The sequence below is a fragment of the Condylostylus longicornis genome, unplaced genomic scaffold (assembly GCF_029603195.1).
Source record: "Condylostylus longicornis isolate FDR11 unplaced genomic scaffold, ASM2960319v2 ptg000137l, whole genome shotgun sequence".
Lineage (NCBI taxonomy): Eukaryota > Metazoa > Arthropoda > Insecta > Diptera > Dolichopodidae > Condylostylus > Condylostylus longicornis.
In genome coordinates, this window is record NW_026578105.1 from 1,545,502 (window position 1) to 1,557,908 (window position 12,407).

The window sequence follows — 12,407 nt, forward strand, 5'->3', positions numbered from 1 at the left end:
TAATAACTCAGATTTTTTTTTTTGCAGTAACCTTATTCATAACAGGAATTCAATTTAAAATTGCAGTTAACTTATATTGAAATTTTATAAATAATGGCCATCTTGTTCACCCGGTTCTGTAATAAACAATCAGTTTCTGTTGAATGCGAAACGTCAAAAATGTACTAAAAAATAGCGTTATGTCAAATTTAGATATAAGTCTTGTTTTGTTTTTTAAAATTTGGAACTTAGAAGTTGAACTTGGTTTTGTAGAATAAGACAACAAGCATATAGTTACAGATGCGTAAATCTACTGTAGAAAATGAAGGGATTAATAACGAATCGATTCCTCTGCCAAAACACATCCCGTTTCCAGAAATACCTAATACTAACGAAATTTTAAATGAGTTGTTAGTTTTCGTTTTTATTTTATTTTCAGCTGGAATGCAATTTTTACATATATATAGAACAATTTGGTGGCTACCAGAATCCTATATAAATCACACAATTGTAAGATAACTCTCGTATCGTAAGATAATTTTATTACATTTATATATAAAATTTTTATTTCAAGAATTTTTATTTAATTGATCCGTACTTGGTAATATTCGTTATATTTATGTTATCGAGACGAGTGCTATACTGCTTGATGAATTATAGTTTAGAGGCTTTTTACAAGGATACTCAACTAAAAATACATAAATTAGTTGGGAGGTAATAAAATAATTTAAAATTTAAGTTTTTCTTTCTTATGATTTTCAATTTCAGGTACTGCTTTGTTTTTGTTTTAATGTTAATATTAGGATGCTGCATTTCAAAAATTTATACAAAACAAAGTTATTTAAGTATGTTCCTCCTATTATATCCGTAAGTAAAATTGAAAATATTTAATTTATTGAACAAAATGGTCAATTAGTAAGACAAATTAAAATTACATTTTAGACTAGTTGTATATTTTCTGGTTTTCGGCCCTAAAATTGAACCTTTTCTTCGAACAATAAGTGAAATTGAAGGAACATACCTCAATGGTTATCCGATGCATTGTTGCTCATCAAATCCAAGTGCTATTAGAGATGAAGTGGACACATTAAAAAATGATTTCAATAATAGGTTTAAACAGGCAATCTTTACATCAGTTTTAAATGCATATTATTCAGGATTTGTTCCTTGCTTTTTTGCTCAAAATCATTTATATTATGATGTGTTATGGGCGACTCAACATGTATTATTCGTGTGGTTAGGTGGTTTGACAATGGTTTTGGTATTTTGCTTTCCAGCAAAATATTGCGATGTTTTACATCGAGCAGCACTTCATTTAGGAACATGGTCTAAAGTTGAACGTATGAACAATATGACTTTGCCACCAGTTACATATACAAAGACTATTGCTTGGAATAATGGGAGTGTTGTTCGTCATTCTGGAGAATTATATCGTTCTATTGGGCCAGTCACATCTGCAACTCCGGGAAACACGACCCATTACCGATTCTATAAGCTATTCAGTAATCCTTCGGTGGTATATATGTTTCTTACAGGATTGCAAGCTTCGTTAGTTATTTTACAAGTTTCATTGCTCTTTTTCTCAATTGAATGGCATAATATTTTATCATTAAGTTTCTTGACATTAACAAACCATCTTACTTTGTTTAAGGTGATCAGAGATTATTTAGTTACACAAAAGGTGTATGCTGCTGAATCGTCAATCTATGAAAAACTAACGTCCCACTTTAATTAATTAAATTTTAGATAAGTACATATGATATAATGTATTAAGAATTTTATTATTTGAAATTAAATTAATTTCATATTACATTTTGTAATTTATTTCAAAAATTTTAAGTCTATGCATTCTATGTTAATATACAGTTTATAAAAGTATAAATCAATAACCTTTACGACCCCGAAATCTTTGCCTGTTGTCGAGCTATAAATAAAAAAGTTTTTTGAATAAATAAGAAAGATAATGAAAAAAATTAAGATATGTAGATATTTAAATCAAGTTTTAATTTCATAACGAAATTATCATTGATCAGCTGCGTAATATTATTTTGAGAAATTATTACGTACCAAAGATCTTTTACATTCGAAAAAAGTGTTACGGAGAACGAGACACTGTTGCGGACAATCTGGCCTTTGAAGGCATTCTCTAGGAGTTTTTTTTTCCTGTGGAAGAAAGTAAGTACAGTTTTGCTACTATAATCTTAAATAAGATTAACTAACTATTTTGCAACAATCTGATTCTAGTAAACACATTTTTAGATCTGCTCGAACACCAGCGCAAGGTGAAGTATCCGCTAATTTTTCACCCTCTTCTTGATATTTCATCATTTTGACGAATTTTTATTAAATATTTTGTTTTGAAATCAATATTGTCGTTTGTTTAGGTATAGTGTGCATAGTTTTTATTTTATTGATAATTCAAAAGCAGCTGTTTTATTGACAAAAAAAAATTTGCTTCGTGGGACACTAGAGTAGGGGTGGACACCGATTTAAATAAAATTCAAAAATTGCAGTTCTTTGTCCCCAAATTTGCTTTCTAGAATTTATTTTAACAAAAATCATATTGACTATTCAAAGAAAGTTCTGATTTTTGAGCTCTTGCCGTTTTCATTAGTAAATTATTACGGGAATAATATAACAAACATAATTTGAGTTTTGTTTTTTAAATACAATTATTCCAAAATCACAGAAGTGTGTAAAAAGAAGGGGCATTTTAAAATTTTTGTAAGTAAATATTTTATTTACCTACCTACATATGTATAAAATTTTCTATTATTATTTGATTTTTGTTAATTTTACTGTAACTTTGCTGATTTTAATTATTTCTTCGACTATGTAAATTATGCGAATATAATATGAAACCGATTTTTATCAAGTCAATGCTCTTCACATCCCTTATTCTTGTAAATAAAAAAATGAAAAAATCAATAGCAAGATACAACAAAAGTATTCTCTTATTATACCTTCTTAAAGATATGGTTGAATAAGAAGTTACTCGAAAAATTTAAGAATATTGAATAAAATAAATTTTAAAATAATATGAAATCTGCAACAAAACGTAATTGTGATGATTCGCGTAGTCCTCCATCACATTTAAGGGGACGTGAACTTGGTTTATATTATAAACAATTGTCCAAGGAAAAGAGGGCCGACGAAACAAGCAAGAAGGTTGTTGGAGGACGTATAATATTACCAGATGAATTTATTCAGCAAATAGAGGATCAACTAAATGCAATTGAACAAGAAAATTTATGCAAAAAAATTAATTTAAATTTTGAAACATATTTTAATGAAATTATTAATTCTTCATTCCAAGAATGTTTGAAAGAAAAAAGTCAAGAGCTTAAGGAATTAGTGCCATTTGGAACTTTTTCACCCCAGGATCATGTTGATAGAACTTTGACGGAAATGCATTTAAAATTACCAGTATTTAATTATTCAGAACAGATTTTAAAATCTTTATCAGAAAACACATTTGTTTTAATAAGTGGCGATACTGGTTGTGGAAAAACAACCCAGATACCACAAATAATTTTAGATGATTATATTAAGCGTGGTTACGGGTCTTATTGCAATATTATATGTACACAGCCTCGTCGAATATCTGCTATAAGTGTCGCCGAACGAGTAGCATTTGAGCGTTCTGAAAAATTGGGTAAAAGTGTTGGTTACCAAATTCGTTTGGAAAATCGTTTTCCACGTTCTTGTGCATCAATACTCTACTGTACGACGGGAGTTTTATTGCGCCGCCTTGAAACAGACCCATTGTTATCGAATGTTTCTCATGTAATTTTGGATGAAATCCATGAAAGAAACATTGAATCAGATATATTAATTGGGCTATTGAAACAAATAACAAAGTATAATAAAAAACTTAAGGTAGTTTTAATGAGTGCGACTTTTGGAATAGAAGATTTCGCAAAACATTTTAATGATAGTAATATAATCCAAATAGAAGGAACTTTGTTCCCTGTTAAAGTAAATTATCTAGAAGATGTTCTTGAAGAAATAAAATTTTTCAAATTTCCTAATCCTAAATCATTTTTGAAAGATAAACCTAAATACGTAAAGCATTTGAAAAGCACAAAAAATCAACTTAAAAAACAATCAGATTTTGAAGATTTTATCAATCCATACGCTCGAAATTTGAGAGGAGAGTACTCTCCAGAAGTTATTAAAGCTATACAAAATCCTACTTCAGAAGAGATTAATTTAGATATGCTCAAAGCGCTGGTTTTTTACATCGATAGCAAAAAGGACCCTGGTGCAATTCTAATTTTTTTTCCTGGATATGAAAAGATATCAAAATTTCATGAAATTTTAAGAACTTCCCAAAGACGTAGTCATATGTTGATATATCCATTACATTCTATGATGCCAACATTAGAACAAAAGGGTCTGTATACTAATTTTTGGACAAATTTTCAGTATGTAATTTACCTTGAAATCTTTAGGTGTGTTTGAAAAGCCACCAGACGGAATGCGAAAAATAATATTGGCGACAAATATAGCAGAAACTTCTATCACCATTGGTAAGAAAATCTCATTTTCAAATCTTTAATATAAAATCTTATATATATAAATTACAGATGATATAGTATATGTTATTAACACGGGAAAAGTAAAATATAAAGATTACAATATATCCCGAAATTATTCAACTCTTCAAGAACACTGGGTTACAATTGCTCATTCAAAACAAAGGCAAGGTAGAGCCGGTAGATGTCAACCTGGTATATGTTATAATCTTTATACAAAAGCAAGAGAGTACACTTTGGAAGAATATCCGCTACCAGAAATTTTACGATCCCGATTAGAACCCGTTATTTTAAATTTGAAAATGTTAAGAATTCACGATGTTAAAGAATTTATGTCAACTCTGATTAGTTGCCCACAAGAAGCTTCTATTGACAATGGTATAAAACTGCTGAAACGGCTAAATGCACTTGATGAAAATGAAAATATTACACCATTGGGATTACATTTAGCGAAATTGCCTCTTGATCCTCAAATTGGTAAAATGATTTTAATGGCCGCCATTTTCCAGTGCATTGATCCTATTACGTCTGCTGCAGCAACATTGTCCTTTAAAGATCCATTTTACAGACCAATCGGCAAAGAATCTGAAGTTGACAGAGCTAAGAATAAATTTTCTGAGTCATCCCAAAGTGATCATTTAACTTATGGCAACGTTATTAGTGAATTTAGAAAACACAGAAACAATTCAACATTTTTATATGACAATTTTTTAGCATTTTCAACATTAAATCAATTAGAACATATGAAAACCCAACTTTGTGAACTCCTTCATTCTGCGGGTTTTATAAATCATTCAGATCCACGAAATGAAATTTCAAATGCAAACTCTTCCAGAGATCATTTGTTGAGAGCAATTATTGCTGGTGGCCTTTATCCAAACGTCGCTGTGATAAGAAAAGTAAAGCAGTTAAAGAATCGTGTTACTCCTGTCATGCATATTGAGACTCCTGAAGATGGTGTTAAAGTCAAAATCCATCCATCATCAGTGAATTCAAAAGAAAGAAGTTTCGACTCGAAATTTTTGGTATTTTTTAATATACAAAAATCTACAGATGTTTTTTTGCATGATACAACAATGGTATATCCAATATCCCTATTGATTTTTGGAGATCAAGTCGCAATAAAAAGAGACGGTGTGGATGATAAAAAGTGGTATATTAATATGGCCAATAATTCTTATCAATTTGAGAGTAATGAGAAAACAGCTAAAATTATTTTAAAACTGCGTAATCGTTTTGATGTGCTTTTGAGAGATTTGGCTTTAAACCCTACTGTTATAAGTGACGATAAAGGAAGAGATAGAAATTTAATTGATGCTATGGTTATGATTTTAGCATATGAAAGTGGCAGTGAAGACAACTACGAGTATAGATAGTAAATATGAGAAAATAAACTATTTTAAACAAAAATATAAAAATTTTTATTTTACGGCTTTTAATATCTTGCTTTATTTTTTCTAATCGTTTTTTTTAAGTTTACTCCAAGTGCTTCCTTTTTTATGGTCCTTAATTTCAATATTTTCATTTTTAAGAACTTGTCTAATTTCATCGCTAATTTCAAATAAATTTTGATTTTTATCAAGTGCGGCTAACTGTCTTATATTGTATCTAATTTCAACTAATTTCTCAATCATGTTATTTAAGTTTACATCTTCTTGCAAGTTGATTATGTTTTCAGTTCGAGTATTAATAGAAAATCCCATTGTAGTCAAAATTTTCTGTACAAAACTTTTTGCAGCAGCCATCTCTACAATTGATGATGATGTATAGGATTCATTGTATGATTTAGAGATCTTGTTAATATCACTAACAAACTCACTTAAATGCCCAATACATTTTGATGTATCAAAATCATCTTTTAAAGATGTATCAATTGCATTTTTTGTTTTATGAATTCCTTTTAATATATAACTTGGCTCTATTTCTCCCATTTGTGTTTTACCATCTAAATAGGCCTGACAGTCTGACAAAAATGAATCAAATTTATTTAAAGTTGTTTTAGCCAAGATCATTAGCTCATCTGAAAATTCCATTGAATTTCTATAATTTGATAAAGCACAAGCCATTCGAAATTCATCTGAAGTATATTTTTGTAAAAGCTCACTAACATTAATTGTATTTTTCAAAGATTTTGACATTTTTTGCTCTTGGCCTTTTAAATTTAATTGACCTGTGTGCAACCAATAATTAACCCATTGATCTGTATTGTGATAACAACAGCTTTGGGCTTCTTCATTTTCATGATGAGGAAATTTTAAATCCAAACCTCCACAATGAAAATCTATTTTATCGCCAAATATTTTTGTTGCAAGGGCGCTGCACTCTATATGCCAACCCGGTCGCCCATTTGTTGCCGTTGTCCAAGGTGTAGTCCAAGCTGGCTCATTTATTTCTTTTTGAGCTTTCCATAGAGCAAAATCAATATTTTCTTTTTTAATTGAACATCCTTTGTACTCGTATAATTCGTCTTTATTCAAAAATTGTAGTTTACCATAATTTTTATATTTGTTTACATGAAAATACACTGAGTTATCTTGTCCAATATATGCTTGATTATATTTTAGTAGTTTCGAAATGAAATCAATGATATATGGAATATTTTCAGTAACTCTAATTTTAATGTCTGGTCTTTGTATTTTTAGACTTTTCATATCATTCCAAAATTCTCTTTCGTACATTTGAGAAATCGTTTGAGAATTTGTATTACACTCCTTAGCTTTTCTAATAATTTTGTCGTCAATGTCTGTAATATTCATTGCCGTGACTATTTCTATATTAAAATAATTTTTCAAAATTCGTTGAATTATATCAAGCTTCATATAGCAACTAGCATGACCAATATGTGTGGAGTCATATACAGTAGGTCCACAAGTATACCAAGATGTTACTTTATTGCTTTGAAGAATTAAAGGCACCTTTGTTTTAGTTATGCAATTATATATCTTAATTCCAGTATCGTAACCACATTTAGGCATGATCCACGATCCATTTTTAAATGTTCGTTTATTTTTATTTGAAAATGCAATACGGAATGAGGAATTGAAAATTCGAGAATTATAAACAATCATTTTATGCAATTTAATTTAAAATATCATTAAAATCATAATTCAATATTTTTTTACTGATAAAAAATTAATAAACTCTAATATTAGATCAATTCACTTTTTAATTTCTGTTGTCTACAATAATAACACCGACTAATAACAAAAACAGCTGATTACCTATGTACACGGTAAAATCAAAACAAAACAAATTTGTACACATGTTTTTGACACTTTAAATTAAAAGGAAAATCAAAAATTTTGCAGCGAAGCAAAACATCAGCAAACTGTCAATAAATCGTCAATGATGTTGATTATCAGATGATTTTTATTTACCTTTTATTTAGAAAAATTAATTTCCTATCGAAAAATAAAAAAATATTTCCTGAGAAGAATATAAATTAAAGATGAGCAAAATACCTCGGAATGCTTTGTCACTGAAGGAGGTTAGAAACTATAATAGCTTTATAATATTGGTTTTGAATAAATATTGTTGAAAATCTTTAGTTTATGTTACGTCAGGAGGTTTTAAAATTATATCGTGATATATTTCGAACAATCAGGCAGGTGCCTGATAAAAATAGTCAACTAGAACTAAAACAATGGGCTAGACATGATTTCCGAATAAATTCTATGCAAAAGGATGAACTTGCTATTAAAATGTTGATTCAACATGGAAAGCGATCACTTACCGAATTGAAAAATAGCTTACAATTAAGCGGCGTTGGCAAATTTTAATAATAATTATTTTTAAAGTAAATAACAAATTTTTTTTTTACTTATATAATTTAATTTCTATTTTATTTTTAGTAGGTACATAAGCTTGTGTTTTATTGTTATGATTAAATTTTCTAAATTGCAATTATTCCTTTTTGGTTTATGTTTTTGCTTTGATAATAAACTTCTGATTCTAAATTTTCCTATACATAATTATTTTAAGTTCTAAATTAAATAATATTATAGAGCTTCGTTATTAAAGAAGTTCAAATAAATTTCTCTAAAATCGATTTCCATAAAACTTTTAAAGTCCAACTAAAAAGTAGAAATGATCCTAAACTAGTTACTAAAATTGTTATTAAATCTCTCTTATTTCTCTCGGTTACTTTATTTATAAGCATGCTATTAATTATTGTGCTTGATATTTGATATCCGTCTAATCCGAAACATGGAATAGCGTTTACTACTGCTAATCCAAGGGAAAATACAATATTATATTTTAAAAACAACGATATTGTGTCTGCAAATCCTGGAGTAAATATATTTACTTTAGGAACAAACTGTGATACCTCTATACTACGTGAAATGTCAACAGGATGTCCAACAAATATTACGTCCTTTGGATTATTTTCACGTTTTATTGTAATTATTGCCGTTGTGTTTTTTAAGAGTGGTCGAATACAAAATCCTCGATCACATTGACTACTACAAAATGTACTTGAATCTTCAATAGTTTTACGAATATCCAAGCAAAGATGCTGAGGAATTTCTATTGGATCATCATTGCTTAAATCTTCGATATATTCAAAACAGCATGTTTTTTCATTCTTTGGATCGGCACAACATTGAATTACTCCATCAGGCCCATGATAAACACGGCTGCTTTCATCATTTATATGAATAAAATTTGATGAAACACAATATCCAGGTCTTGACCGTATGGATTTTATAAGGCAATCATACCACGAATCCATATCATATGTTTTACAATCATTTATATGTGTAATAATATCTTTCTCAAAAAGCCCTTTCTCACCTAGTAAAGGAGAATTTTTATTTATTGACGTTATTATAAGTGACTCATTGACTTGATAAAATGGTTTAGCTATAAATCCTAATGTAGAATAGATTAAATAACAAAATACAGCTAACAATATGTTATGCCATATTCCGCCACATAAAACTTTTAACTTTCGAAATAATCTTAAAGAGTTCATATGATCTGGACTAATGCGTGTAAAAGCAAATGGAAAACAAAAATATATCATTATTCCAAACCCCGAAACTGGAACATCTTCTAAAACAGCCGCTAATGCATGTCCCATTTCATGAAGAATAGAACATATTATTAATGTCGCTACATAAAAACCAATCTCTTGGAGAGGTAACGTAACACCTGGTAACAGAATTTGCATTTGTGGTATTGCTTGTGTTGATGAACTTGTAGTTGATGAACTTGGTACTTTTCCGCTTCCCAAATCCCATTTAAAAAGAGTCATTATTAATATAATTACGCTGATTGGTATAAGGGCTAAGGCAAAGAATACGCCGATGTTGAATGAAAAACTCAATAATTTACTGGAAGAGCCCCATCGGAACATTGTGCGATTAAAAGCTGTAGTATGCCATTTTATACGTAAAAATTGCACTGTTAAACCTGTTTTATGTAAAAACGAATGGTAAGGATAATGCATACAGCTCTAAAAAAAGAGTAGAAGTTATTGAACTATTGTTTACAAAAATGAAGATCCACCTTTTACTTACTTTGAAAAACATGTCGAAGAACGACATAACACAATATATTCCGAATAGGATAGATAAAAATATTATTGGATCCATATTTTTCAATCAAACTCTAAGGTTACGAAGTTTCATTTATTTTTATTTCCAATTTCCTTAAGAATTACATTATCGTTTTCAATCTTATTGGTTTTAATATTTTGTCGGCGTAATATTTTAAAATTTTTAATTAAAAAAAAATATACACGTTATCTTTTATCAAGAAATTAAACAAAAAACAAAAACAAATGCAATTTTCCGTCTCGCATTCTTTTAATTGTCATTTTACCTGCAGTACATGCGATTTCAAAAATTTTATTTTGTCAAAATAATAAATGAAAGATTTTCAAACTTTATTTATTCTAATTAATGCAGATTAGTCGAGTCTGAATTAATCAAATTTTTACTAACCATAAAATTTTTGTTTTACATTATGTCGATATTTCAATTATTTCTAAAAACTTTCTTTAAATATTTTAGCCGCTTGATATAGAAGTGACAAGTATAAAATTGCCATAACAGTTTATTGCCAACATATGCGCAAATTATTCAAATTTTTTTATGAACATATACATATTAAAAAAGATTTCATAGAAAAAGCTGATTTGCCTTTTGAATATTTAATTGTGGTTCAAAAATATATTAAGTAAATTGTTTTGGTACAGTATTGCAAGGTAGAACAAGTACCAGCTGAATATAAATGTTGTTTTCAAAGCAATAAATTTTACAAAGTTTGCAATGCGAATTTATTTTATTATTTGGCACAAATTACACAATATTTTTAAAATACTTACAATTGTGTATAAATTTCTTAACCATATTGTTGATCGAAGGCAATAATGAATTTTTATGTTTCTTCGTGTTCTTGTTTCTGCTCAAGTAGCAATATTTTCATTATTTAGTATACCTACACAAAAATTTAAGTTATTTTAACTAATGTGGCATCTCTAATCACAGCTGTTTTCTTTTTATTTTTTTGTTCTCTTTTTATTTTGTTTTTTTATTTTTATTTTTTGTTATTAATGGCTTTCAAATATTTCAGTTATTGTCAATTTCAGTTTGTAAAATACTGTTGCTTATTAAGGTTATTTACGGAGCGGAAAAATAAATATTTAAAAAAAAAATAACCATAGCAAAAATAATTATAAAATAAAATATTTTATTTAAAGTTATTTTTATAAATTTTTTATAACAAATTATAAAAAATCAATATTAATTAATAAAAATTGATAATAATTAATAAAACTAAATCAAGCTTATTATAAAATTTAGTTTATTCTTTATAATCTTACAAAAAATAATAATCTAAATTTATTTAAAATACACTTCGTAACTACATACATATGAATGTGTACATTGATACATATACATACATATACAATAAAAATGATCTTAATTAAAATAAATAATTAATTTAAAATAAAGAAATTAAAATTATATGTTATTAAAAAAAAAAACATACTAGTTATAAAAAATTTTAATTTAATTAAAATTGTTAAATAAGAAAATATAATATGTTTAGTATCTATGTACTTACCTATACTTAACTACATAATAAATAAAAGAAAAAAAGATTAAAAATTTTGCATTTAAAAACATTTTTAATACCTACATAATTTTGGATAAGATCCAAGGATTTTTACGAATATAATTTGTAAGTGTGTAAACAGATATATATATATATATATATATGAAATTATAGTTTTTATATGTTATCTACAGAATGTTTTGAAATTTTTATTTAAAATTAGTATTTTAAAATTAGAAACGATTTAAAATCCTTTACTGTTTTTCATCATCCTAATTAAAATAATACTTACCTATAAATAATTTATTAAATATTTAACTATTCCGTTTCTTATGTGAATGGCTTATTTTGAAATTGGCCTAAGTTGTACTCGTAATTGAAATTTTATATTCTCGAATAGGAAAATAAATACTGTATAAAGTAAATAATTTGTAAATCGAATTTTTAGTTACATACTTTACATTATAACTTATTTAATATTATACCAAGCAATATATTATTTTTAATTAGAATGGACTTAGATTACTTTCAAAATAAATCATCCATATAAAAGAAGTATACATATTTATTTAATTGTTAAACAAGAAACGAGTAATTTAAAAAAAAATCTGGACAAATTGTTCAATATATTTTTTGGGTTTTTAATACGTATATAGTGATTATACGAATAACGAAGGTCTATTCTGAAGTTTTTATTCTATTAAACTTCAAAAATTTTACAAATTAATTTGTTATAACGTCCTATTAAATATATATTGTAATATATAAAGTGTCTAATATAAATAGATCCTCCATAATGTTGGAAGTTATGTTATAGCTCCCAAT

At 27.4% G+C, this 12,407-nt stretch overlaps 7 protein-coding genes across 7 annotated transcripts in view; 4 read left to right on the forward strand and 3 right to left on the reverse strand.

The window, feature by feature from the left end:
- The first annotated feature begins 251 nt into the window (after positions 1 to 251).
- LOC129615595 (transmembrane protein 39A) lies at positions 252 to 1,815 on the forward strand. Its single transcript, XM_055530869.1, has 4 exons — positions 252 to 489; positions 554 to 693; positions 748 to 846; positions 922 to 1,815. Exons 1-4 carry the CDS (start codon positions 280 to 282, stop codon positions 1,712 to 1,714), a joined length of 1,242 nt encoding a protein of 413 aa, XP_055386844.1. The 5' UTR covers positions 252 to 279; the 3' UTR covers positions 1,715 to 1,815.
- LOC129615596 (cytochrome c oxidase assembly factor 5) lies at positions 1,735 to 2,397 on the reverse strand. Its single transcript, XM_055530870.1, has 3 exons — positions 2,200 to 2,397; positions 2,047 to 2,142; positions 1,735 to 1,903 (listed from the first exon to the last, which is right to left on the reverse strand). The coding sequence occupies exons 1-3, from the start codon at positions 2,305 to 2,307 to the stop codon at positions 1,862 to 1,864; spliced, it is 246 nt and encodes an 81-aa protein (XP_055386845.1). The 5' UTR covers positions 2,308 to 2,397; the 3' UTR covers positions 1,735 to 1,861.
- Positions 2,398 to 2,913: 516 nt separating this feature from the next.
- Positions 2,914 to 5,893, forward strand: LOC129615564 (ATP-dependent DNA/RNA helicase DHX36). Its single transcript, XM_055530818.1, has 3 exons — positions 2,914 to 4,375; positions 4,434 to 4,511; positions 4,569 to 5,893. The coding sequence occupies exons 1-3, from the start codon at positions 3,019 to 3,021 to the stop codon at positions 5,891 to 5,893; spliced, it is 2,760 nt and encodes a 919-aa protein (XP_055386793.1). The 5' UTR covers positions 2,914 to 3,018.
- Positions 5,894 to 5,952: 59 nt separating this feature from the next.
- Positions 5,953 to 7,704, reverse strand: LOC129615600 (probable cysteine--tRNA ligase, mitochondrial). Its single transcript, XM_055530876.1, has one exon. The coding sequence runs from the start codon at positions 7,583 to 7,585 to the stop codon at positions 5,975 to 5,977; it is 1,611 nt and encodes a 536-aa protein (XP_055386851.1). The 5' UTR covers positions 7,586 to 7,704; the 3' UTR covers positions 5,953 to 5,974.
- A 165-nt stretch (positions 7,705 to 7,869) lies between these two features.
- LOC129615589 (LYR motif-containing protein 2) lies at positions 7,870 to 8,303 on the forward strand. The gene is made up of 2 exons (XM_055530856.1): positions 7,870 to 8,004; positions 8,066 to 8,303. The coding sequence occupies exons 1-2, from the start codon at positions 7,966 to 7,968 to the stop codon at positions 8,294 to 8,296; spliced, it is 270 nt and encodes an 89-aa protein (XP_055386831.1). The 5' UTR covers positions 7,870 to 7,965; the 3' UTR covers positions 8,297 to 8,303.
- Positions 8,304 to 8,408: 105 nt separating this feature from the next.
- Positions 8,409 to 10,331, reverse strand: LOC129615588 (membrane-bound transcription factor site-2 protease). Its single transcript, XM_055530855.1, has 2 exons — positions 10,040 to 10,331; positions 8,409 to 9,975 (listed from the first exon to the last, which is right to left on the reverse strand). The coding sequence occupies exons 1-2, from the start codon at positions 10,112 to 10,114 to the stop codon at positions 8,542 to 8,544; spliced, it is 1,509 nt and encodes a 502-aa protein (XP_055386830.1). The 5' UTR covers positions 10,115 to 10,331; the 3' UTR covers positions 8,409 to 8,541.
- Positions 10,332 to 11,133: 802 nt separating this feature from the next.
- The window catches only part of LOC129615572 (sine oculis-binding protein homolog A), a 68,640-nt gene continuing 67,366 nt past the window's right edge, over positions 11,134 to 12,407 (forward strand). The window contains exon 1 of the mRNA XM_055530828.1: positions 11,134 to 11,708. The gene's annotated coding sequence lies outside the window, so the exon portion shown is untranslated. The remainder of the gene's footprint in view (positions 11,709 to 12,407) is intronic.

Bases quoted from the DNA above. Each gene is read 5' to 3' on its own strand.
- LOC129615595 (XM_055530869.1), top strand. From the start codon at position 280: ATGCGTAAATCTACTGTAGAAAATGAAGGGATTAATAACGAATCGATT. The intron at 490-553 runs GTAAGATAACTC...TTTTATTTCAAG, and splicing joins CCTATATAAATCACACAATT to AATTTTTATTTAATTGATCC. The intron at 694-747 runs GTAATAAAATAA...TTTCAATTTCAG, and splicing joins ATACATAAATTAGTTGGGAG to GTACTGCTTTGTTTTTGTTT.
- LOC129615596 (XM_055530870.1), bottom strand. From the start codon at position 2,307: ATGATGAAATATCAAGAAGAGGGTGAAAAATTAGCGGATACTTCACCT. The intron at 2,143-2,199 runs GTTAGTTAATCT...TTTCTTCCACAG, and splicing joins AATCAGATTGTTGCAAAATA to GAAAAAAAAACTCCTAGAGA. The intron at 1,904-2,046 runs GTACGTAATAAT...TTTTATTTATAG, and splicing joins TCGAATGTAAAAGATCTTTG to CTCGACAACAGGCAAAGATT.
- LOC129615564 (XM_055530818.1), top strand. From the start codon at position 3,019: ATGAAATCTGCAACAAAACGTAATTGTGATGATTCGCGTAGTCCTCCA. The intron at 4,376-4,433 runs GTCTGTATACTA...TGAAATCTTTAG, and splicing joins GCCAACATTAGAACAAAAGG to GTGTGTTTGAAAAGCCACCA. The intron at 4,512-4,568 runs GTAAGAAAATCT...TATAAATTACAG, and splicing joins AGAAACTTCTATCACCATTG to ATGATATAGTATATGTTATT.
- LOC129615600 (XM_055530876.1), bottom strand. From the start codon at position 7,585: ATGATTGTTTATAATTCTCGAATTTTCAATTCCTCATTCCGTATTGCA.
- LOC129615589 (XM_055530856.1), top strand. From the start codon at position 7,966: ATGAGCAAAATACCTCGGAATGCTTTGTCACTGAAGGAG. The intron at 8,005-8,065 runs GTTAGAAACTAT...GAAAATCTTTAG, and splicing joins ATGCTTTGTCACTGAAGGAG to TTTATGTTACGTCAGGAGGT.
- LOC129615588 (XM_055530855.1), bottom strand. From the start codon at position 10,114: ATGGATCCAATAATATTTTTATCTATCCTATTCGGAATATATTGTGTT. The intron at 9,976-10,039 runs GTAAGTAAAAGG...CTCTTTTTTTAG, and splicing joins TCTTCGACATGTTTTTCAAA to AGCTGTATGCATTATCCTTA.